This window comes from Bos taurus, chromosome 11, assembly GCF_002263795.3.
Source record: "Bos taurus isolate L1 Dominette 01449 registration number 42190680 breed Hereford chromosome 11, ARS-UCD2.0, whole genome shotgun sequence".
Classification (NCBI taxonomy): Eukaryota; Metazoa; Chordata; class Mammalia; order Artiodactyla; family Bovidae; genus Bos; species Bos taurus.
This window is the reverse complement of record NC_037338.1, coordinates 68,259,394-68,285,961: the sequence shown is the minus strand read 5'-3', so window position 1 is coordinate 68,285,961 and position 26,568 is coordinate 68,259,394. Positions and strand designations below refer to the sequence as shown.

The 26,568-nt window shown below is 42.6% G+C and overlaps 1 protein-coding gene across 2 annotated transcripts; it reads right to left on the bottom strand.

The window, feature by feature from the left end:
* Positions 1-26,030, bottom strand: MXD1 (MAX dimerization protein 1). 2 transcript variants are annotated; one of them, XM_005212849.4, is made up of 6 exons: positions 25,392-25,951; positions 25,113-25,212; positions 20,263-20,292; positions 7,083-7,197; positions 5,206-5,365; positions 1-5,017 (listed from the first exon to the last, which is right to left on the bottom strand). In XM_005212849.4, exons 1-6 carry the CDS (start codon positions 25,474-25,476, stop codon positions 4,827-4,829), a joined length of 681 nt encoding a protein of 226 aa, XP_005212906.1. In that variant the 5' UTR covers positions 25,477-25,951; the 3' UTR covers positions 1-4,826. The 2 variants fall into 2 exon arrangements, with proteins under 2 accessions (XP_005212906.1, NP_001179309.1); NM_001192380.2 differs by lacking the exon at positions 25,392-25,951 and adding an exon at positions 25,958-26,030 and having other exon boundaries at positions 3,286-5,017.
* Between the last annotated feature and the right edge of the window lie 538 nt (positions 26,031-26,568).

Genomic DNA, 26,568 nt, shown 5'->3' with positions numbered 1-26,568 from the left:
TTTCTTTAATAATGAAATAATTTATTATTTGTTAACGGTTGAACAATACAGAAGTTTACATATACACAGCAAAGATTCTCTAAAACATGGAGTAGTTCTCAAAATGCATGTACTAACTGTAGTAAAAAGCACCATTCTCTATGTCTTGACACAGGATTTACATTGGCATCATATTTACATCAAGAAATAAACATCTGGAAACAGAAATTCACACTCTTGTCTGCTGCTCCCTGTTTCGGCTGTTTACTGTTAGGGGGATGGCCCCCAACGTTGATGATTGACAGCGACATTCCTAGAGCACCAATTCTAAGGACAGGGGTCAAGGCAAGCTTGGTTCTCTGGTGAAAGCTAAAATGAAGAAAGCCCTCTCAATCCTCCACACCCTCCAGACAGAATAAGAAATCAAAATTTAAAATCTGGGTAAATCTTAGAAACAAGTGCTTTACTAATTCTTATTTTATGATTTTGAGAGAAGACAAAGATACTCAATTTCTTCAGCCATTCAATAGCTGATGGTAACAGTGCCAGGCAATTATTTCTTCTTTCAGAAGATAGGGTAAGAAAATCATCCATGTAATAAATTAATGAAAAAATCATGATAAATCACATATCATACCCCCCTGCCCCTATCCCCAAATATTTCCAAAAATAAAACATCCCACAGTCTACAGAGATCTGATCGTGTAGAATGAGAAAAAACACCTCATCTAAAAGGGTCTTTGGGTCATCTTCTCCCAGGAAGGGTTTTTAAAATCAGGAGTAGCCAGCTACTGAAACCTACTGCATCCAAGAGTTAGACATACAAAAATAAGAGACTGACATGCAGGAAATTGCTTTGCAGCCTTTGACTTTCTGGTGTTCAACACAGAGGGCAGGTAAAAGGGGAAGACAAAGACACTCGGGAAAACGAAGAAGAAAGAAAGGAGTGAGATTTGGGGGACTAAATGGATTATAAAGCACAATGAAAGTGGTATCCTTGCCAATTCAGTATGATATAAAAACCTGTTATATATCTGCATATACTTTTCAAAAGTAAGTTTTCTCTTTAAAGGATGGGGGAGAGGAAGAAGGAAGTCCACAAAAATGCATTATTAAGCCCCAAGATATTGCTAGGCAGTTGTTCTGAACATTACAATCCTACCGTTTATACTTTTTTCCCCCACACCCCAAGATTGGCTTTTGGCCACTTGAGGGACAGAGAAGAGACCCATAGGAAACCCAGGGAAAGACCCTTTGCTTCCTTTGAAAAAAAAGGAAAGGTTAAAGGAGAATGCCCATCTTTAAAAAAAAAAAAATCCTCAAGCCACTTAAGTGGCCAAATGTAGGGTCAGGGCCTTCTTAGAGCTCAATTCTGAATCAGCACTGAAATTATTTTAGCTTTGGGTTGACAGGAAGAAAAATCTAGGTCCTGCTCAAAAAGGTGATGGTCTTTGAAACACTAGCATAGATATGTGACTAGAGAAAGGAGCCGTGGTCACTATCAGCACCTTGAATCCAGATCTCTGCTTAGCAAAAGAAACCAAAAACACCCTGGGTGCGTGCCCGCCATTCTAAGCCAAAAGGCAGGGAAAGTTAGGTCTTCTGTGTGTTAGCAGAAGCACACAGAGATTTTCTCACTGCATGAAATTAAACTGCACTACGTACTCTTTTATTTTCTCACTTGCATTGCAATGGTTATCAGTAAGAGTGTAGATTTCTTCTTAGTTTCTTAAAACCAGTTTTCACATAAAAATATGCATGTGCCTATATTTACACACATCTATTATTTACGTACAACAGTCAAAGTCTTAAAGGCTGGGGTTTATATCTTTGCCCATCCCCTCCCCCCAACAACCCTAATAGAAAGGTTTTTCATTTTGCTTAAAAAATTAAAAAAAAGAAAGAAAAACCAGAACCAAAAAGACTGTCTAGCTTTTAACAGTCATGCTGGTGGATAAGTGAATGGCAGGGCAGACTGGCAAATCAGGGGGCTGATTAGCCACGTGGGGAAGAGGATTAGCTGCCTTGGGCTGAGTTTGCTGGTCCTGAAGCTTACAGTTTTGGTTACAGAGAGGCTTGTCTGGCACGCCGATTTGGTCTACCTCGAGCTTTGAAAGTTGTGTCTAACCCTGGTGTCAGTTTATCACAAGTGCATTAAAAATATAGAGATCTATCAAGTTCCACATTTATATGCCATCAAATGGAAAAGGACCAGACAAACAGTGCAAAGGTCAAATAATCACTATTTTATATCGGGACAGTACATTTCATATTTCAACCGAAAGACAAAAATGCAGTTTAACTCAAAAGGCACAACAATTAAAACACAGAAAATAACGGCATCTCTCAGATGCCTTATTTCTAAATTAAACAAACAAAATACATGAGTTTTGTTCCCTTCCCTCCCTCAACGCAAGCCCACAAGCTTTTCCCAAAGTCTTAAGTTTTCGATGCCATACAGCATCCAGCATCGTGGACTTGTGAGGCGCTTGAAGGTAGCAATTAAAATGCTTGCGAGGTCTAGTGAATGGCATTCAAAAGGGACCTCAAAGTGCAGTTATATCTTTTTTCAAACATGTTACAGGCTGAGCTGGCTCTTTGAACACTATCACTCTGCTTAAATTCAGGAAGCAGGCTTTAAAAATGCAAAAGGCATACAAGTTGTATTTCAGTGCAAATCTTCAGCTGGTAATTGGAAAAGATTCCAACAATTAAAAAACAGAAAAAAGAAAGAAAAATCTTTTGTATCACCTGCCCCTCCCCCCACCCAAAGCTGAAATGAAGAGAAAAACAGAACAAAACAAAAATAGAAGAATTACAGATGACTTTGGAATCATTTAGGAATCCACTACTTCCAATTAAAATTTTTTGAATACATTAAGAAATCATTTAAAAAGCAAAAATAAACACAAAGGTACTGTTTCAGACTGCTCTTCACGTCTAGAGTGAGCTTCCGTGTGGAGTGCGTTTGAACTTTTAGTTGTGGGCAAGGAGGGGGCGCTGAGGAGGTGCGAGGCTGTGCTGGGGGAGACCACAGGCCAGCTGGGGGCACAGGCGGCCACCACTCCCGCTTCAGCCAGTGAGCCCTTAGGTTGCAGTGCGGCTGTAGATTTTAGGAATGTTCTCATCACTTTGTGACACACACTCTGTTTCAGCGTCACAGTTATTACAAATGGTTCAAATTCAATGAAAAAGGTTCGCCAGAGGTTGGAAACATCGAGACCTCGAAAATATGAATGCAAAAATATTAAGGGGAAATGAACCAATTTTGTAGATACCTACATACAAAGTTTCTAGAACATCTATAAAAGCACAAAGTCATAAGAATTTATTTTCCATTACATTAGTTTATATAAAATGAATAAATAGTATTTATAGATTTAATGTGTCTTATGTACATATACATGTGCTCTGTTTTAGCTTAAATAAAAATGCTACAAAGTGGGAGACCACTTAAGGGAGAAATCATAACCAGAAAGAAAAATCAGCCTTTTAAACTATCAACCCAAAAGCCTCCATAAAGAAGTTTCTGGGTGCGTCCAAAAACAGTGAGGAAGGATTCTAGTAACACTGTACCATCCCCTCCTGTTCACCTGCAACAGAGAGTAGAAATGTGGACTTTTCCCCTTTCACTGATGATGGACACTAGCTCAGCTAGCGCCAAAGCTCAGTTATTGCTGAAAGTTACATAGGAAAATAGATTAAGATTGGACCAAATATCACTTATTCGGGGGAAAAAAAAAAAAAAAGAGGCATAATCAGTTTGTGTTAAGTGGGAAATGGAGATCTCATTTATCTCTGAGGTAGGAAAAAAAAATGTTCCAGAGACAAGTAGCAAAACCAACTGGAAGGGGAAACATGCCTTCAGAGAGCAGGCACAGCACGGACCCAGGGACAGCGCACAAAAACAGACCATACCATTGCGTTTGTGAGGACAAATGATGTTGGAACTTCTGTAAGCAAGGTGTCCATCCGAAGGTTAGAAATACTGCTCCTGTCTGCACGGGGGTTGGGGTGTTCACTTGGGGTGTGTGTATACGTGTGTGTCTGTGTGTGTATGTGTGAGAAGGGCGTGTTTTCTGGAGGTATTCCTGACTCGTCACGGGTGGTGAGGGCCAGGGCTAAGTGCTCTTCAATGCCACTTTCAAAGCTTACTTTGGAGTTCTAAGATCAGGATCTCCACTTGAAAAGTTTGTTTCCTTCAGTTTCCTAAGCACAAGACACATTTGGACATTTCTGCTAGGCATGTCACACAGGAAGCCAGAAAACGTTAAGGAAGGTCTAGAAGAACACACGGGACAGTAAGTAAGAGGGGGAACTGCCGAGATGTGTGAGGGGCTTATTCGGCCTCAGAGTTCTTGGATGCTTCAAACGGATTGGAATGTACAGTCTCTCAGAGAGACTTGTGGAGAGAAAGAGAGAAGCTAGAGGATGCAATCAGAAATCCACGATCCTGGTCGGCGTCCCCCAACTTCGTGCGGGGCTAAGCAGCATTCTGCCACCCCAGACTGAGCAACATGGAGTCGAGATGCCCCCGGGTGTCCTGGCTGCACTGACTGGCTCAGCGGGGCCGGCCTGCCCGACACTGGGCAGGTGCGGGCTGCTCAACCCTTTTTGAGATGGAAATTGGGGATTTCAAAAAAAAAAAAGAAAAGAGAAAAAGAAAAAGAAAAAACAGAAACCCACAATCCTAAGCACTTCCTTGACAACTTTAAACGCAGCTGCTCTTGGTGACGTGGTACACGGAAGCCGACGTGCGAGGGGATTGTGGGCAGGTCCCATACGCTACCTAAATTGGAGCCGACAGGGAGGACCATCCGGGCGGCAGCCGAAGCGACCATGCTCTCCTAGAGACCAAGACACGTCGTCTTGTGACTGTCCTGGAGCTTTATTCTCTTGACGCTGGAGCTGGAGTAGCCCTCATCACTGCCCAGGCTTTGCATGCTTCCCCGCTCGTCCGAGTCGCTCACGCTGCTGCAGCTCCAGTCCAGGTCGCCCGTGAGATAGTCTGTGCTCTCGACGTCCACGTCAATCTCTTCTGTGGGGACGAGACAGACCTTGGTGAGGGCCTGCTTTGGGAAAGACGAGCTCGGCGGCGGGCCCTAACCACTGAGGGACCAGGAGGCCGGCTCCTGCAGGTCACACCCCTTGACTTCTCTAAGTCAGGGAGCTTCTTGGTCCCCCCTCTGCCCGGGTGGAAGGGGGCGGGGGCAGGGGGAGGCTCACCCCTGTCGGAGTCAGAGCGCTCCGAGGAGACAGTGGAGCCGGTGCTGTCCATCCGTATCCTCTCGATGCCCAGCTTCTCCAGCTGCCTCTTCAGGTGCCGCTGCTCTCGCTGCAGCTGGTCGATTTGGTGAATGGCTTTTCTGTCACAGTCTTCAAGTTTCTGTGGGTCGAAGGGGCAGTTGTTGAAGGGCGCGGGCACATTTCACAATCGGTGATGGCCCCGCACCTCCCTGTCTAGAGGTGAAATATGCCAGTTTCCCACAGAAGCCGTCTGCCGTGTCCCTTGTTGAGCTTCTCGCGGGGACAGCGAGCTGACTGGCTGGTGACCCCGTTTTCATCTACCTTTATCACCATCAACAGCACTGTGGAACCTGTACTGTTGTGTGGATTCCAGGGTGAGCTGACACACTGGCACCGGCCCCCTCAACTGCCACAGTGAAAAGACCGTGGCGGGAACCCCCAACCTGGTCTCCCTTGTCTGTGGTGACGCCTCCCCCAGCACCTACTCTCTGAGCAACTGTGTGTGACAGAAGCTTAAGAAACATACCTTTTCCTTTAAAGGTATGTTTATTCAAGTACACATCCCAGTTACACTGGTGATTTTTTATGTCATGCCAAGTCTCCGTTAACTTCTGTCTGTTGGCGGGAATGATATTCCCTTTTGAAGTTCTCATTCTGAACTGTCCAAATAAGAGCTTAGAAAACACATTTTCATAAATCACTTTGTTTTCACAAATCTGTTCTCCAGTGTCTCAGATAATTCTTCAGATAATTATGAAGATTGTGTAATTGTGGTTGTTTTGCTCTAAACAGAGGTTCTTGCCCCCTGCTGCAGAACTGCCATGTATGCAGGCTACTAACTATAATTCAAGTGACATGTGTCTGCTTGTGACTATAACTATAAAAACACGCTAAACAGTGATTTTGGCCCAGGATTTTACCCTTTGCTTTTCAAGACACATACTGTGTGCTGACTTTGTTTCAGACCCTCTGGGAGGTGCTGGGGATACAAGGTGAACACAAAGATCTGGTCCCATCCTTGCCTGTACTCTAACATAGTGGACGGAAACAAGTGAACAGTCACACAAACCATGGTCAGAGGTCAACTGTGACGAGTCCTAAAGGGAGAGATCCAGCAGTAAGGACCATCTCTTAACAGGAAGAAGGCAACTCAGTCATGGAAGGCGTCCCTGCACCGCGATACCTGTGCTGAGGTCTGAAGGATGACAAGAAGTCATCTAGGTGAAGAAGGGAGGGAAGAGTGCACCACGCAGAGGGCACAGCATGTGCAAAGGCCCCGTGGTGAGAGAGCCTGACAAGGGCAAGGGACTTAGCGCAGGGCTGGGTGGGGAGTGTCTGGCATGAGCTGCTGCTGCACAGGCCAGGGTGTGGGAAGGGGGCAGGTAAGGCAGGCCTGGCTCAGTATGTCCTGAGCAGCCACGGTACACTTTTCCATGTGGTGACATGTTGATTTGAACTTTGGCAGGACTGACCTTGGGAAGCAGGAGATTAGCTTGGAGGAGCCCTCTGAGGAGTCTGCTGCAGTACATGATGGTGTTTATGGAAACAGAGCAGGCTGTGGCATATGTAAGTCTTGAAGGCATGTGGCTAAGGAGCAAGACGATATCAGGATCAAGGGTGACCCTGAGTTTCTGGCTCGTACATCACATGGACAGCTGGAAGGACAATTTAACTTCTGGTTCTTGGGGGGTGAGAATTACTCGGTTGGGTGCTGGACAGGTTGAGTCTGTGATTCATCCAAGAAGCAGGTTGGAAGAGTTCAGAGGAGAGAACTGTCCCGGAGACAGTCTCTCATAACAACAAACAAACCCTCAGTGGGCAGGTCAAGACAAAAAGGTACCTCAGGATGCACTTACCTTTATGTGCAATTTGGCTTTTGTTAATAAACTCAACGTAGTGTGTCGATTTGATTCTGGACCAAGTGGCACCAGCCCCTTCAACTTTTCCAGGCATAAGCGAAGGTGGGCCCGTCTACAAAAACAAGATCAAAGAAGCACTTGAGACTTTCATAGCTGGCCAGAAGGCACCCGGGAGAACAAGCTTTAACAGAGTATGAAGTTGCCCAGGCCCACTGAAGACAAATGCCACCAGGGACTTCTGGCCAAGTGAACATCTTTTGAAATTAGGCAACTCTGATAAAAACCAAGGAGACGCAAAAATCCATGGTTTTCTAAAGTTGAGTCTATAACACACATCAAAGGTAAACACTGATATCTACATACTATACATGCCAGTGAGAGAATCCTTTGAACCCATACCTCTCTTTCCCCTTTCAGGATCACTAAATCACGACAACTATATCTTGCTGTATATAATATTTATCCATGTGAATGACAAATGTGTATGGTTATTCGTTACAATTATTTTAATAATAGCAAAGATTGAAACAACCCAACCCATCATCAATAGGGACTGGTCAAGTGAATTATGGTGCACCCAGACAGGAGAGTACTATGCAGCTATGAAAGACAATGAAAATATGCTCTATGCATTATGAGGAAAGAGCACTCAGATATGCTGTTAAGAAAAGAAAAGCAAGATACCAAACTATGCCTATAACATGCTATCTCTGAGTAAAAATAGAAGAAAAATTATTATCTATATTCATGTTTTCTTGTGTGACATAAAGAAAGTCTGAAATGATACATAAGAAACTAGTAACAGCAACTGGGCAGAGAGGCATCAGGGCTAGTCGGACAGGGACAAAGACAGAGAGGGGATTTTTACTGAATAATTTGTTACAGGTTTTGGTTTTTCAGCCATTCAAAAAGTTAAATGCATTTTTTCAAGAATAAGGAAAAAGCCCATCAGTGGTATTGCTATACCAACAAGCATGCTGAGAGCTGGCAAGGACCACCTGTATGTCTTGGAGCGGGACAGAACAGGAGGAAGGCCGCCCGAGGCAGAAGCTGCAGACACTCACTGAAGAGACAGTATTCACTACAGACCAGAAGCATAAGAGTCTCTACAATTTTGGAAATGAATACTTCACTGAAACCCTGGTTTAGGCTTTATTCTGGAACCTAGCAGATTTTGTGAATGTAAGAAACAGCTGAGGTTCAGAGTTCTTGCTTCAGTGAACCTCCACCTCCTCAAAGCCTTTGCAGGCCATTCCAGTCCACAGGGCTTCCTCCTTTTCCTGAGTACTTTTTATACAATTCATTGGGAAATTCACTGTTCTGCCTGAATTTTTTGGTATTTGTGACTTAACCATTCATTGCTAACTCCTTAGCAAGTTGGGATTACAACTTAACTATTGTTCAGTTGCCTTGATGCCTTCCCCTCTCATATATGTGCTTAATACATGTTTGTAGCATGGATGGTGTCTTCTATTCCACTGGACCAAGTTTCTCGGGGCTTGAGTAGTTCTGAGCCCCTGCCTCATCTGCTTCTGAGCCTCCTTCCTCATCTAGCTCTGGAGGTTGCCCTGAGGTCTCCAAGGCTCCCTAAGCCCTGATGTCCAGGGGTTAGGAGCTCGAGGAGTCCAGCATTCATTCCTGAGCTAGGAAGATGTAGTGGTACAAATTCTGTACTATTTTATAAGACTTCTGCTTGCTCTGAAAACCTGCCCATGTGGAATGGCCGCAAACAAGGACTCACATTAGAAGTGTGCTCCTTCAACTACTACATGAGGAGAAACACAAACACAGGAGCTGTGTATAAAATGTACTTGTTCACCTCTTCATAAAAGAGCCATGAAAACAGATCCTACTATTAGAAACACTATGAAAAACTATGATTAGTCATATATAGTTATCTAACTTATTCCCACTACAAAGTTTACACATTTTTTTAAAAGTTCAAAAATTAAAATGAGACCTTTTTTTCAGCCTGCTCACTGCAAACACTGCATGATTGAGAACAGTGTCATATTAGTCCTCTTATGATGTGGGTTTATCTACAGATATGAGTATGTACATTTTTAAGGAAGTTTGTTTTCTGATAAAAATAATAAAAGTCATCTTTCCATGCAGTGTCATTTCTAGTTATTCAGGGAGTCGGGCCCAGAAAAGACAATTTCACTCCCCAAATGTGGGTGGCCAAAGAACACTCCCAGTTGTGAAACTTGAAATCAGCCATTTGACTGATTCAAGCTTAGAGTAATACATGTTCGTTCAGTATTTGCTGACCTAGTTTTATGAAAATAGGGCCGCAGTGCTGCTGGATTTTGTAGAGATCCAAAGTCAGCGGGTGTCTTTGGAGTGCCTGCCTCGGCCTGCTACAGCGCCTCACTGCTCCAGCCCCATAGCTGCCCTGCCCACCGTGCCGCACACACATCCGCAGGCTGGTGCCTGGACCGACCTCAGGGGAGGGATGAGGTATGTGAGGAAGCTTCAGTTCTATCACAGAGCAGTGAAATTCAATTCTTGAGCCAGATGCAGAAAAGCAAACAGACCCCTCTGTAGCAGCTTCCACTGAGGGTCCTTGACTCCAAGACACACCCCTACCCCCAAGCTGGGACCCAGAATCCTTCAGCCAGCCGTGAGCACACATGGACCTCCTAGATCTAAAACAAGTAGAACAAGCTCCTGTCTCGGCTCTCTGTCCTCAGCCTGACCCCTCCCCTGCCCAGGGCTCTGGCCTTCTAGAAGGAGCCTACTGTTCCACCGTGAACCTGGCCTAACCCCCTCTTCCAGGAATTAGCAGGTTTGGCTGTATCTCCTCAACAGGAAGCCACTCGACACTTCCATCTGACCCTTACTTGGATCCCCTCTCATCACATATTCAGACAGACCTCTTCCTGTTGTCTAGAGCTGCCTCCCAGCTCCCCACCCCGACCCTGCCACCAGCAGAAAAGGGTAGTCAAATCCTGGCCCCCTCCTGCCCCAACTGCCTCCTCTTTTTGCACTGATCCAACTGCTTTGTAAGTGATGGACTTTGACAAACCTCATCTGCTGACTCTTCAGAAATATTGCTCTCGTTATTGTGAATAGGTTGATATACCTTTGATCTACAGTCGTACAGAGAAACCAATCTTTGATCTGGATGCTCAGAGTCAAGTGTGGCCTATAACTAGTGATAATTAAACTAGATGCAAACTACAGCTTCTCTTTGGTATGCTTTTTTTTTAGTATCTCAAATTTTATTTATTTTTGTTTTTAATTATTTTTATATTCTGAATGTGTCAGTCACTATACAACCAAATATTAGCGTAGTGATTAGGGTAAAGGTTTGGGACTCTGGCCTTGCCACTTATTTCCTGTGTGACCTTGAGCAGATTACTTAACTCCATGCAGCATCCGTTTCCTTGGCAGTAGAGGATGACAATGCCTCCCTGTGAGGCCTGTCATGAGTATTAACTGAGATGGGGTATGGAAGCCCAGACCAGGGTCTGACGGGAAGTGCTCTGTATATGGTAGCAGTTATTCTTTCAATCCTAGCTTCCTTTGAGGAAGGATAATTGCTGGGAGCAAACACAGATAATTATAACCCTATCATATTCCTTTCAAAATCAACAGGGAACTCAGAGTGTCTCACTCGGTAAACAGAGGCTGTCTGGTTAAAATCCAGTTCACTCAACTCTTCCTTAAGGAAAACGGACATCTTTTGTCATTAAAAGATTTAGTGGAAAATCTAATCCATTTTCTATGGAGATACAGGTCTTGCTTATGCCAAAGGTACTATTTTTTTTTTTAACATTTAAAATATTAGCAGGGACTTTACAAAGCTAACCCCCATCATGCAGAGGCAGGGCTGGAAGGGACTCCGCAGTATGGAGGGAACCATCTAAATCACATGAAGACTCCTGCTTACATCTCTAGTTCGAAGGCCAAAGACAAGTAAAAATTGGGGCAAATATGTACGGACCTTGGAAATGCAAGCTCATTTCCGGATGTGTTATCCATACCCAGAAAACCTAAAATATTTCATGTACGATAGCAAGAAGAAAGGAAAGCACGTCTAAGTACAGACTTAAAATAGTCTGGGAAGGCTCTCTGGGAAGAAAACTGTAAAACTTTGCTGAGAGACATAAGAAAATCTGAATAAATGGAAAAAATAGCACATCCCTAGATATGAACCCTCAAGGTAAAAATATCAATGTTACCCAACTTTTTCTACAAATTTAACATAATTCCAGGAGAAAAAAAATCCCCACAGCATTCTTCTTAATGCTGGGAAATTAAACTTCATCCAGAAGAATAAAGAGACTGCCAAAATTCTTGGAGAAGAATGAAGAGGACTATGCTATACTAATCATTAAGTTGTATTACAAAGTATCAATAATTAAAAATAGAATATACTAATACAGGAAAAGGTGGACAAATCAAAGGAAGAGAAGAAAAAAATTCCCAGAAACAGACTTAGGAATAGATGTGAATTGAGCATATAATGGAGCTAACACTGCAAATCCTTGGAAAAGAACAGATTACTCAGAAAATAGTAGGGGAGTGGGGAATAAATATCAAAAGACATTCTAAATATATTAAACATTTAAATATAAGGTATATTTGGATATGACTTAGTTCTGTTCTTAGTTTTCCTTAACTCATGTCAGCCATGAATTATGGAAAATTAAACCTGCAAGTGAATGAGGTCATCAGTGAAGTGGGCTCTGGCCTTTGGGGGGCACTTCCTGCCACTCAAGCTTGGCACTGACAGAAGGCACCTGGGTTCACCAGTGTGCTCTCAGACAATTCTGAATGCTGCTCTTTTTATTTCTGCTTCCAGACTCAAGCTACTTTGATTCTATCCACACCTCTCTCGCTCAGGTGAGCAGATTTGTAAATTGATGGAAAGATGCAACAAAAAAGTAAGTCTCCAGGTAGAGATGATGCTATTTGAAGACAGTGCTCCTGAATTTACTCTGTTATCCCTAAAGTTCTATCTGATCGTATGTAGCCAAGACCAGGAGGAATGGTGTGAAAGAGGGTATGCAGGTGTGTGTGTGAGTGTACTGAGAGAGAGGCACTGTTATCAGACATTACTCTTCTTATGGAGGATGTAACTGGACTCTCGCTGCCAGAGTTTCACAGTGAAATGTATGACACAAAAACGTACCAGGCTGGGGCAGAGCCAACAGGATGGTAGCCAGTGAAGAGGACACATAAGTAATCAGGTTCACAGATGGAAATCCTGAAATATACACTTGGTTGTTTCATTCACTTATTAACCTCTAGCATCTCTCAAAGGATTACTATGCACTGCTACCTTCCTAGGTGCTGGTGATAGAATGCTGAGTGAGACAAAGTCACTGCCTTCGAGGTACTAAAAGTTTAAGTTTACTTCAAACATATAAACAAATTATTGCAGAATCACTTATCTCAGCTACCTCCAGGCTGTGACAAATAACAGCTCTCACTGAAAGTTCTAGAATGGACCCTCCTTTGCCCTCTACCGAACATTATTTTTTCTTTTCCTTTATCTACATCTTGTTTGACTTAACTTCTCCATAAGGGTTTTCAAGCTTTCACAGATTAGAAGCGTGTTTCCCTTTCCAAATAGATAACATTCATTTATCCTTTTACCTGCATGCTGCAGACCTCCTATGTATCTATTTGTTCTGTTTCTTCCATTACCAACTAACAGAAGTGACTGTCTTCCATTTCGTCTTAATCCACTTGAGTCTACAAATAATAAAGCATCTGCAGATGCTGTCCTAATAGTAGAACCTGATTTCTTTGGTAATTCACATGCCTTCTCTTTGAGGAAAGCCATGCTTAATGAACATGATCCACTGGACCTCACCGAGTACTAGTTTTCATTAAAACTGGGCCTAAGACTATTACCAAGGGAGAAAATAAGTTACATAAACCATACCTATTTCCTCTCCTACTTTTGTGTGGACACAGATTTAGCCAATTAAATAGTAAATCCTATATGATAACTGGAGGGTGAAGTGAAGTGAAGTCGCTCAGTCGTGTTCAACTCTTTGTGACCCCATGGACTGTAGCCTACAAGGCTCCTCTGTCCATGGAATTTCCCAGGCAAGAGTACTGGAGTGGGTTGCCATTTCCTTCTCCAGGGGATCTTCCAGAGCCAGGGAAGGTTGAATAACTGGTGGTTGAATAAAGATAATTTCCAATATGGGTATGTAATATGGGTATGTATGAGCTGCATAGTGATTTTAAAAAAGAATATTTAGTATAGACTAAGAAGAAATAAATCTTACGGTGTCAAAAATTTCTCCCCTAAAAGTGACTACAGGTCACGGAAATCATAACCTTCTCCAGATTTTGGGTTGAGACCAAAGCCTTACTGGATTACAAAAAAATCCAGGGGAAGAATACAAGTCACTCTTTGAGGGAAAAAAGTACTTTCCTTTTTCTAAAATGGTACCTTTATAAATATTGCCAAATGCATCCTTATTACTGACTTAAGTGGAATCTTGGAAGGTTTTGAAGATCTTTCATAACTGTGATGGTAACCTTTGTAAAATACACAAAGATAGCCATACATCCTCACTGTATGGGAACATGACACTAAGTACGCAATGCATAAACAGTAATTCATGCTGACTACATTTTAATAACGTCAGTTCTATATTAAAGTATTAAATACATAATAATCTATTTAATATTTCCTTTATAGAGCTCAATTTTAAAAAAACACAAAATATAAATTATAGTACCTGCTAGGTCTATCTCACCCTTCAACTATTAATGTCTAGGACAAAAAGTCAAGGAGTGCCTGAAATTGGCTGAATAATTAGCATGTCTCTTCTACAAGTTCTTCCAAGAGGTACAGTTCAGGAAAATGGATTATAGTAGCACAAATTAGGGTGCACCTCCACACCATCACCAGAGAGATCTGTACACTAATGCCTATACCTTTCCTTTGTAATGACCTGGCTGTGTCCTCAGGGCCCTGTAGCAACAAAACAATGTGGATTTGTTACAACATCCTAGAGTGAAATGTGAATGTGGTCAAGGGTGTTCAAAAGCGGAAGAGTGGTGCAATGCACACCACAACTCAGGCCCCTACCCCTTCCGTGGGAGTCTGGCCATTTGAAAAGCAAGACTCCAGAAGAAACAACTCTAGGGAACTGCAGTCTATTAGCATATCTTGCCAAGAGAGACCTGACTGGAATGGCTTCTCAAGTCAGACCAGATGCCATGAAATACTGTTTGACCAGATAAAAACAACAGCTTAGGTCAGGCTGCCGAGTCCTCCTCACAGAGCACACACAGAAATCTTTTGTCATGGGGTCAGAAGACTCTGGTAGAGGTACTCTCTCTAGACCAGCTGCTTAATTCCAGAAAGGCCTGCATGTGTGTACCATTCCAGAAAAAATGGGTGTCTACAATTAAAGGAGATGCTAGAGCCTTCTTTTGAAAAGGAGCCCATTCAAGCACCTGACTCCTGACCCACCGGCTGCAGCGTATTTGCATTCACTCAGCCTCCATTTTGCTGAGCAGCGTATTGAAGGGCATTCAAACCAGAGGAATTACCAGCTAAGGAAAAGAGACAGCACAATTATCATCAATAAAGGGCATATCACAGCAACCAAAGACTAAAAGGTTTCCCACCTCCCAACAATAATTAATTAGTGGTAACAACAGTGGGAAACCAGTAGCAATTTAAAAATATATACACATAAATCCAGGAATACCTTTTACAAGGCATGTGTAAGATCCACATGGAAACACAACAAAACTTGGCTTAGAGACATAAAAGAGATCTGAGTAAATGAACACACACATCAAATCCTGGATGGAAAACTCTAATATGTAAACATGTACTTTTAAAGGTTAATTTATACTGAAATTATTTCGTTTGCATTTTGAAAATCCCCAAAGAATTTGGGGTATGGAGAATTGAAAGACTAACTATGAAATTCATCAAGAAAAATAAACTGGTAAAATAAAAAAAAGGAGGAGGAGGGAAGAATAGGGATTTGCTTCACCAGATCCTGAAGTGCATGAAACCACAATGATTAAAACTGTACACTGGTGCAGGAAGAACAGACAAATCAGTGGAACAGAAGAACAAGTCCAGAATCAGACTTAGCCTGAATTTAGTACACACAGAGGCAGCAACTTTAAATAGTGTGAGAACACCGATTCTGTAAAGGTAAATGACAAACAGGGCGACCGTATGACACCTGAAGGGACAATACCTTTTTTTTGGCCACATGGCTTGTGGATCTCACTTTCCCAACCAGGGATTGAACCCACACCCTGCACTGGGAACATGGAGTCTTAACTGCTGGACTGCCAGGAAAGCCCACCAAGGGGCAATTTCTTTCATACACACCCTTCATATTTTAGAATCTTTTCAAAATAAAGAAAAAGATAAATGCCTCAGTAGAGAATTGGGCAAAGCTTATTTAACAGGCTTCCCTGGAAGCTCAGACAGTAAAGAATCTGCCTACCATGCAAGGAGACCTGGGTTGGGAAGATCCCCTGGAGAAGGGAATGACAACCCACTCCAATATTCTTGCCTGGAGAATCCCATGGACAGAGGAACCTGGTGGGCTATAGTCCAGGGTGTTGCAAAAAGTTGGACACAACTGAGCAACTAACACTTATTTAACAGGCAATTCACATACACAGACACAAACTGTCAAAGATAATAAAAACTGTTAAACTGTCTTAGTAATATAAGAATGCAAGTTAAAACAAGCTGTGTGTTTGCTTTTTATCTATCAAAGTTATAAAAGTCTAAGCTAAAACATAAACTTCCGAAGGTGAAGGAAAATATGGCCTATAATCTGCCTGGTGGGCAATCTAGCAGTCAATATCAAAAACCACAACCATTTGGATACCAGTCATTTCACAACCATGAACTTACCCTAAAGAAATAATTATCTATTTATCTATAAGATAGTTTAAGGAAGCATCAATTATGTCAGCAAAATACTGGGAAGAACCTAAAATAGGAGACTGGTTATATGAGTTATGGCACACCATATGATGTAATACTGATTTTTAAAAAGTATGCACAAAAATCTAGTGGACACAGAACTTAGTAGGAATGTTGACAGTTGTTGCTGCTGCAAGGTCTGTTACCAGTGATTTTTATTTTCTTTGTGCTTTTCTGAACTTTCCAACTTACTAAACTATTTTAAAAGTTTCTTTCCAAAAAACCATTGAAAAATACATTTCAAAGTTTCACTGATCTCCTTGGGCTGCTAGAATTATGGATGATTTAATTTTTAGTGTATGATTTCTGAAGGCTTTCCTGTGGTTCAGTAGTAAAGAATGTGCCTGCAATGCAGGGGACTCAGGAGATGCATGTTTGATCCCTGGGTGGTGAAGATCCCCTGGAGGAGGGCATGGCAATCTGGTCCAGTATGCTTTCCAGGAAAATCTCATGGACAGAGGAGCCTGGCGGGCTACAGTCCATGGGGTTGCAAAGAGTAGGACATGACTGAAGCGACTGAGCACACAATACACTATATTTCTCAAAATTTTCTATGAGATCAGTTTTAAAACGAAAGAAAGATCATACACTCACCATGGGTGTTTCCTTAGGAGGCTAGACCCACAAAATTAGTTAAAATGCAGAGAAGCACATACCAAGTGACAGACGTATCTACAGTGACACCAAACTGAGCCCTCCACCCTGGGGGCTAGGGTTCTGATGGGCTCTGGACCCCAGCACCTAGTACCCAGCATCTATGGTGCTCCATGAATGCCTAGTCTATTGAATGAAAATTACTGCTGCTGCCTCTGCCACTACCACCTCCATCTCCACCATTCTAGAAATCTTTTAATTGTCCCACCACTGCCAAGATTATTAAACGGGCAGTTTGAATATAATATCCTCATAGTGGAGTCCTGATGCACACCAACTATTCAGAATCTCTTAAGAGCCACAGAAAAGGTTTTGGTGTGAAAAAAACTTAACACAAATCTAATTAACTCTGCAATGTTAAAGAGGAAAAAAAAATCCAATTATTAGAATTCTTTTCTCAATTGCCTTTTTTTTTTTTTTTTTGAGAGCCACAGCAATCTTTTTTTTTTTAATGTGATGTTAAGGAAAAAATGGCCTAAGTGTATTAGCATTTTGCAAAGTGGTCTTCTTTTGTAGGATTCAGCTATGAAAACCAAGGAGATACAGCTGTTCAATTGACCATCAAACCCTAAAATCATAAGCATCTACTCTACAAGAGAAGAACCCAACAACTTTAACTCCCTCCCCGCCCTACCCCACCCCCCCCTCCCCACCCCACCCACCCCTCCCTGTCCCCCAACTGAAGCAACCAGCGCTTGGTTAAATTAACTAAATGTGAGTCCTTACTTCCCTCTCTTCTGCTCACATGCTTTAGACTAGAGGATAAACGATCAAGACCGTAGAAGACCAAATTCCAAAAAAGGAAGGACAATAAGGAAACCAGACCACTAGCCCTTCAATAAACAAATGTTGCCTGGGCACAATCTGAATTATAAGCAACTGGCCCAGTTATGACTTCAAATCCAGTTTTCTAGAACTTTTACCTCCATCGCTTCCTGTGCAGACTGTCTCTGCATCTTTCTCATTAGACAAACTACATTTCTCTAGGATGGAGACCATGCTGATTTCATACCCCAGTATAAACTTACTTAATACCCTAGTACTGAGCACAAGCTCTTAAGACATGGTAGGCAGAAAATAAACATTCTTGAACTGCTAAAATAAATGATAAAATTGACATCCTGTGGTATTCCTGCAGAGGTGAAGCACAAAGCTGGGTACACCTAAGAGCCTTTACCTGAAGGGATGACATTTTAATAATACAAATAAATGCCTATGAGGAGGAGGAGAACTAGGAGGCTTTTCAGCAGAAACAGTCCCAGTTAACCAGTTCCCCTAAAAACCATGGAGATGTAAGAGAATCTAAAGATGAGAAAGAGAAGCCACATCAGACTACCTTTCCACCTTCAGAAGAGATACTCTGGAGTTTCCAGTTCATGATACGTAAATCCCTAATGCATAAAGATGGTCTGATTTCAAACATGGTCAGTCACAATCATAGAGAAATTGAAAGGGGAGAAGGATGCGGAGAAGCACATGTGCAAGGCACACTCACCATCCATCTCCAACACACACACACACACACACACACACACACACACATGGTGGAGTAATGCTAAATGTTTGGCCTGTTCCAAGATTCTCCTCCCTAGGATGCGGAGAAGCACATGTGCAAGGCACACTTACCATCCATCTCCAACACACACACACACACACGGCCTGCACACGCACGCGTGCACACACACACACACACACACACGGCCTGTTCCAAGATTCTCCTCCCTTGTCAGGTCTGGTCTTCCCTTTCACTGATGAAACATGCCATTCAGATTCTGACTATCAGAGTCAGACTCTCTTCAAAGAGGGTTTGCATGAAATAACCACATGTGTTTAGAGAACCATCATCACACATCATCCTGTTCATGCAGAGCACTGAGAAAGCACTCAGTCTGGATGGACAGCCTGTACTTCAAATTGATGGGAGTTCAGAGACCAGATTGGAGAAGGAAATGGCAACCCACTCCAGTGTTCTTGCCTGGAGAGTCCCACGGACGGGGGAGCCTGGTGGGCTGCCGTCTATGGGGTCACACAGAGTCGGACATGACTGAAGCAACTTAGCAGCAGCAGCAGCAGCAGCATATTGCTTGGTACAAAAACTTGGAGGAAGACACTCCTGTCTGCCCAGTGGGATTACCTTAGTGTATGGAAGGGGGTCGGCTCTGGGGGAGGGTGGTTTCATGGCTTTTTATTTGTACACCCCTGTTGGGTTTGGCTTATGGCAACAAAGATACATTATTTTTGTAGTTTAAACAAAAGTACAATAAAGTATAATTTAAAATGAAAAAAATAAATAAATAAATAAAAAATACTAGTGCAGGATCTCAACCCAAACCAATTAAATCAGAATTGCTAGGGGTGAGGTCTGAGCAGTGTGTGTGGGGGGGTGGGGGGTGGGTGTGGGTGTGTGTGGGTGTGTGTGTGCGCATTGTGGGGTGTGTGCGCATTGTGGGGTGTGTGTGTGTGTGTGTGTGCGCATTGTGGGGGGTGTGTGTGTGTGTGTGTTCCCTAAAGTTCCACAGAGAATTATTAATTTTTTTCAGCATAATAAAAGCAAGTGGTTATGTTTTGCATTACCAGAGGTTGAAGAAAAGGTGCTTTTAAAAACACTCCCCAGAGAGTTTATTATACAAGATTGGTAAAATACTGATAATTGTGGAAGCTGGGTGATGGATACATAGAAGTTGATTACATTATTCACTCCACTTTTATATATTTGAAAAATTCTATAATAAAAAGTTACTCTATAAAATGAGCAGAAATAAAAATGTGTTCTCTTACCCCAAAGAGTACATGACTGTGTGTGCATGCTAAGTTGCTTCAGTTGTGTCTGACTCTTTTTGACCCGAGGGACTATAGCCTGCCAGGCTCCTCTGTCCATGGGATTCTCCAGGCAAGAATACTGGAGCGGGGAGCCATGCCCTCCCAACTCATATGAGTGTATGTGTATACTATATTTAATGGAAATAAACATTAAAAAGAAAACATTAAAATAAAAGCTTTGCAAGTGATTCTAATGTGCAACCAGAGTTGAGAGTGACTAGGCCACATCATTTGAAAAATAAGGAGGCAAATGAGCAGCAGAAGGGAATCAGGTGAGATGTGGTAAGATGGAGCCCAGGGAGGGTGGTCTGCCTCCTCATCTCCAATTTCTGCTTTGCATACATTTACCTAAATTTTGAGCATCTTTACTCACAAGTGAACTTCTGTATGTGCACGTATATATATCTGTGTGTGTACATGATTTAAGACAGCACTACCAATTATATTCAGTAGCATGTAATTTTTGAAAAACACTATTTGTGGGAACATTACCTCTGACTTAAAACGCTTTGGCCTTAGAATAGTCACAGGGAAAGCACTGCTGGGGAACAGCAGGCTGTGGGGATGAGGGTTGGGGGTGTCATCTTGGGAGCTGGGGAGTCCATCTATCTAAGGGCTTTACAGGCAGTGCTGATTACAGGATACTGAGCGAACTCTAATATCAGGGGCTCACTGTGAGAAGCCAAGAGCAGCAACCAAGTGTCAATGAAAAAATACATCAAAGCTCCCCCCATCCCACACCCGGAACCCTCAACTCACCTATTCTTCTCCATTTCATTGTGAGTCGATCTGAAAGAGGGAACAATAAGAGAAACATTATTCTTATTTTAAAGGACTGCTCCAATGCCAACACAATTATTTTAACTTCTTTCTCTCTCAAGCTGGAAGGAGAGAAGACAGAGGAAGGGCTCTACCTAAGAAATTAGTCCCTCTGGGGAAATAGATAAACATAAATATCTCAAACAGCATTCAAGAAGAAGTGACAAACTGAGAGGCATGCATTCCCTCGTGGAAAAGTAATCCATTTTAAGAAAGGAAATAAAAGGGTTCTATTTATACAAAGGGAAAACAACTGCACAATGTGATGCGAATTTGGGTTATATAATACCACAAGGCTTTCTTTAGGCTGAGCATGGAACACCAGAAATTTGGCATCCCCACCCAGCTCTGCAGTTCTCTAGGTGTACTATACACCAAAATTGTACGCTAGGTTGTCTGACTATAGGATACAGTTTTAAAAGGATAAATATAACCCTTCTTCCCTCAATCTTTCTACTCCTTGAAGTTATTTTATTGCATGCAACCTCCCAAAAGATGCTACTGTTGAAGAGCTACCAAATGCTTTTAGGAAGGGGCTTCCAAAACTCAGTTCAATGTAAAGATGACAGGCTGGTTAAGGGCAGCCCTTTGGGTGGAATCTGAGGTCCAGCTTTGCCACTGACTGATACTGTGGAAGAAATACACATGCTTACCGTCCTGTCCTTGGTTAACTCTTGTGTAAAATGGAAATAAAAATGATTGCCAATTATCTACAGAACACATGTGGATCAATGAGGTAGCAACTGTAAAAGTGATGAGAGAGGTTTGGATGAAAGCACAGGTGTGTGTGAAATCAGACTATTAGTGCGTTTATAGCTGACCCTGAATATAAGGCCTGGCCTATGGATTCATGGACAGGTTTTCATAGATGTCACAAGAAGTCAGTCAGTGTGGCTATCTCAGTGTCCATCTCAAATAACTCATCCCAACTAGTTAAAAATAAACTTGAGGAAACTGCCAGCATTATAAATGAACTGAATCTTGACCTTACTTTTGGAAATTCTCTAGAATCTAATCAGTTCAGGAGAGATGACACCCTGGCTCAGGTCAAGAATTCTGTGGGGCAATAATTGGAACTTTACTGGGTCTTGGAAATAAATTCTCAGAGTAATCATGGAGAAACCCTACTTCTGTGAATGCTCGACCATTCATTCACAGCAAGGGGCACCACCATCCCGTTCATTCACACCAGAGACTAGTTGTGGGATTTGGGGCATTCTTGAAATGGGAAATTTCTAATCCAGCACTAAACTTTTTTTCCACAAGCCTTCTGGGATACAATTTTCATTCACAAGGAAAAACAAACAAGACAATAATGACAATATTTTAAATCTTAGAATATTTGTTTTCTAGATAAGGGCTATATGAACCTTAAAACTGGTTAACTTAAAAGCTTTAAGTTGATTCACTTGGTTACCCTTCAGTGTTTTTCTGATGTATACTTCACTTCCTGCAATGGCCAGCAGGATATCACTGTTAACAAGAGTCTGGCATGCAACTGCAAACCTTTGGCTTGATAGCACGTGGCATTCTGGTTTTAACAGAGAATAACAAGTTCAAAGTCTGGCACATTTTTTAGATGGATGAAAATATATGATGACAGGTGGTCAAAATTACCCTGTTTAACTGTAGACATGGACCATTCTAAGGAGGTGGAGGAGAGAAGGGTGGATATTTGAAAAGAACATGGTGTCCGATTACAGAAAAATCAGACACCACAAGTCACCCTTATGCCATCTGGATTCTTTGAAGATACATATAAAAAAATTAAGAATTCCCAAGATAATCTTTTTACAAATTCCATAAGCAGCACAACTCTTTCCAAACTTTGAACAGAGTTTTGGAAACTATGGATCTTATTTGATTACTTAAGAGTGTTGAACACATGGTGATTTTTACAAGAGGACTTACACCTAACGGCTAGGGCATTACTGAAGTACATTTGGTTTAGTGAAACTGAATTTGTCTTTAATAAAAGGGAGGCCATTCAGAAAAGGCCGTCCAGAGACTCCCTGCCAACTCTGTTGATGGGAAAACATTTATATTTTTAATTAAAGCATAAGAATATATAGACACCTTGTATCAAAATCATTTTCCATGTGATTACTGAAAAGATTGGATAACTCTGGACTCATTGATAAAAGATCAAATGTCATCATTTAAAAATATATTTTAACAAAAATATAACTAAGCCAAACCAGTCCCTGGGTTAAAAAAGACTCACACTGTCAAGTCAGCTATATGACCACTGTCTCATAAAAGAACTGGGTGACAAGGGCTGAACTTCCTCTTTCACATGAATGCCAATGCCTGCTTCACCAATGTAACAAAACACACTTTTAAAAACTCTGGATTTCAAATGTAATTATTTAAGTAACTGATTTAAAAAATCAGTGGGAAAGAAAAAAAAATTCCATCTTCCTGTAGTTCTCCAGATGATTCCAGAACAATCAATATTCACAATTTCACTTGTTTTTGTTTTTAGACAAGCAATTAGAGAAACTTAAGATCTGCATTTTCAGTTTCCAAGAAGTTTGCTATGCAGCTAAATTTTATTTATTTTTATTGTTGTCCAAGGAAGAGTAACCCCCAGATGCTACAAGCAAAGAGCTCAGCATTTCAACCTGAATTAACAAGCATACACTGTTACCAATGGTTATGTAAACCAGAAGTAATCTATAGCTCTTACAACAGTTCAAAATTCTGACCATAAATGGCCTTGGATATAAGTCTGATTCAAATCAAGGGGTCAAACTGCATTCTCTGGGGAGATGTCTCATTGCTCAGGTAAGGGTCATTCCAAACAGGTCATGAAGGAAGTGATTACATTTAAAGAAAACAACCTGCTGTTGCTTCATCTGTTTTGCTTGGTGCAATCTCCAGGTTTAATCATGGTCTCGCAGAGATCCCTGCACCACTTAAATTACTGCACGAATTCATCATTAGTCAAGAATATGGAAAACTGTGAGAGCCTCCTGTTTCTAACTATGGAAAGCAAACCAAATCCATTTACAGAAATAATAGAGCTTTCCCCCAAATCCAGAGTTGCAATCATTTTCCCAGGAATAAAGCTGGATATTAAAGAAAAGAGAAAGAATCTATTTCTTGAATTGAAATTCTCAACTATCATTATTTTTCTTTCCTAATCACCTTTTGGAGAAGGGAATGGCAATCTACTCCAGTATTCTTGCCTGGAGAATCCCATGGACTGAGGAGCCTGGCCGGCTATAGTCCATAGGGTCACACAGAGTCAGACACTACTGAAGTGATTTAGCATGGCATAGCATGGCAATCACCTTTTGGGGCCAAGCTACTTCTCTTCAACAACATCCCCTTCTCCTCACCACTGAACATCCCCTCAACAACTTTTCTGTGAAACTTAGGAAAAAACAAAGTACTAAGGATTAAGCCTTGACTATTAATGTGAACAATTCCTCTCAAATCATGAGTGGACAAGAGTAAAAGTAACAAATGAACTATACTTTTCCATAAAAATAAAGCAAAAGGCTTCAATGTCTTTTCAAAAAGTTATTTAAAAAAAATACTGTAACAAAAAGCAACACATATTGTTTTATACCACTGCACACTACAAGTCAGCATCAACCTTCTTAAAGGTTGTCAGCACTCGTGCACAGATCTACTTGCTGCCACCTTCAGATAATGCCAAAGGTGGGAGGGAAAGGAAGAACCACCAGGTAACTAATTAACAGGTTCATCCTTCCCGTGCCTTCCTATTTAAGAGCTCGGCACATATGTGCTGCTCACTCATATCCTGTGGTTCTTCCAACGCTAAGGACAATGGGGTGAACCAAGGACAGAAGAGGAAGGAAGAACAAGGGAGTTAAAGGTTTAAGTGGGAAACTTCTGGCTTTTAGTAGTCTATATAATGTCACAGACACTAACCAAATACAGTTATTTGCAGAGTGTTCATGAGAATGGGAGACAGACAAGGATTCTAAATCAGTAAGGAAAATGTCAATGATTTTCAATTACTGGAATAAAAGGTATAATTGAATGAGTCTAATAAAAACAGATTTCCTAGCTAACGTATATATTCAGGGGAAAGAGGGGGAAAAGGGAGTGCAACAGCATTAATGGAGTACTCATTTATACCAGGAAGTACATTCAGGGTTTTATTATGTGATTTCATTGACCATTAACCAAATACTTTCCAGTGAGACTTACAAATTTCAAGAATTGCATGATTAACGTAAAAAGCTTGTGGCATATGAATATTTTAATATTATATCAATCTATTCCTCCATCACCAAAAAGCAGGTTTGAACCTCAATTGTTCCTCTTTGCCATTATAAATAGAGTGATAGATTATCAGACATATCACTGTATTTAATTTACACGTCAAATATGAAATCCTACCACCTATGCCAAATCAATACTTTAACATATTTATAAAATCTTCACTATGAAAAGTAAAAAGTGGGTAATGTCCAGTATTTTCAGCTATAGAAAACTTGCCCTCAATCTTCAACTTCTGAAGGCAAAATACTGTCACTGCTGCTTAATTCCACTTGAAGTTTCCACAGATTTTTTGTTCCAAAGGGAAGAAAAGCAAAATTAAGTTCTGGGGGGAAAAAGCTCATAAAGAAATAGAAAACACTTCCATTTCTCTTTTCTTCTCAGTCCCCTCAACCCAAATAGAAGGGTTTCTTCCAATGCCTTAGGACTATGTATATATTACTGAATCAAGATAGCTGCTTCATTTACCAGTTAAAACCCAGTATCATCTGCGGCATAACCTAAAAGAGAAAGGAAAATGTTTACCAAATTACCTGCTACTGCTGTTATTCTTCTTGGATTTGCTCCTCCGTTTTAAGGCATCTCTGTCCTTGTTATTGTATGGTAACATGGAGGCATAACCATGTTCAGCTTCTAGAAAACCGGAGGATCCAGTTAATGAATGAACACAGAACAGTCAACACTCTCTCCCCTTCACAATATTTCCTTTTAAAAATGGAGTTATTTTTTATTAAAAGAAGACTGTGGAAATAATTAAAAGGAGCAAGGTGGAATTCTTAGAACAATGATTGTTTTTTTAATTGAGTGAATACCCTCAGTTCGGAGCAGGTGTAAGGAGCATTCCAGCTGCTCATTGTTGAGAAAGACAGCAAGTCTCATGGAGCCTGAGTTTCCCATTGGCAACGTCCAGCAGGTTGGTGTATATTAAGTGGGACCGGCCTCAGACGAAGGTGCGGGCCCAGACACCGGGAGCCAGAGCCGAGGACGGAGGATGCGGGGCAAGGGAGGCGCTGCTCCGCCGACTGGGAGACCCGGCGCCAGGCCCACTTTGGGGCGGGCCGGGAAGAGCCGGGTGAGGTAAACCAAGCGCTTGGCTGAGGGGGCCCCGGGCACCCCACTCGCGACGGGGTGCGGAGGGGGAAGCGCTCAGGATCCCGGGGGCAGCAGTCCCTTTCTACTCCCATTCATTGACTTTGGGGGCAGCGACGGCCTCCCTTCGGACCGCGCGTGGGGAAAGCTGGAGGGGTTGGGAGCGCTCGCGGGTCGCGCTCTCAGCTCCTCCAACCACCCCCGGAGAGGCTGGGCGCCCGGATCCGCTGCCAGGCCCCTCAGAGCTCCCGGCACTAGCTCCGGCCGAACCCCTCCTGTCCCCGTGCACCTCTCTCCCGTCGCTCCAGGTAGTCGGCCGCCTCCAGCAGCATCTGGATGTTCATCCGAACCGCCGCCGCCATTCTGCACCGGGGGCCGGAGCCACGGGACCAACCCCCACTGGACACGGGCTCGCCGCCGCCGCCGCCGGACACCCGCGCCCCGCTGTGGACCCCGCAGAGCAGGGCTGAGAGAGCCTCTCTGGCGACCACGCTCGCCGGAAGGGGGAGGGGACCGGCGAGCTGGGCACCACCGACACCGTGACAGAACCTACAGAAGAGCAGCAGCCGCCACCGCCGCGGAGTGTTTATCCCCGACTCACCGTCCCCCGCCCCCAGGCCCTTCTCTTGACAGGCCCACTTCGGCTGCGTTCCTCATTGGGCGCCCCAAAGAATTCCCCGCCCCCAGACCTGTCCGATAGGGGGAAGGCACTACGGCCCCGCCCCTCAGAGTCCGCTCCTCTCCCTGGTTGGTCACGCTTGACAAGGCCCGGGCTCCACCTCCTCTTTCCAATTGGTGACAGGATTCTCAACTCCGCCTCGTGCTCCTTCTCTGTTTTCCATTGGTTCTATACCAACAACCGGGCCCCCTTTTGCTTTGTTAGTATTGGCCGAGATACAG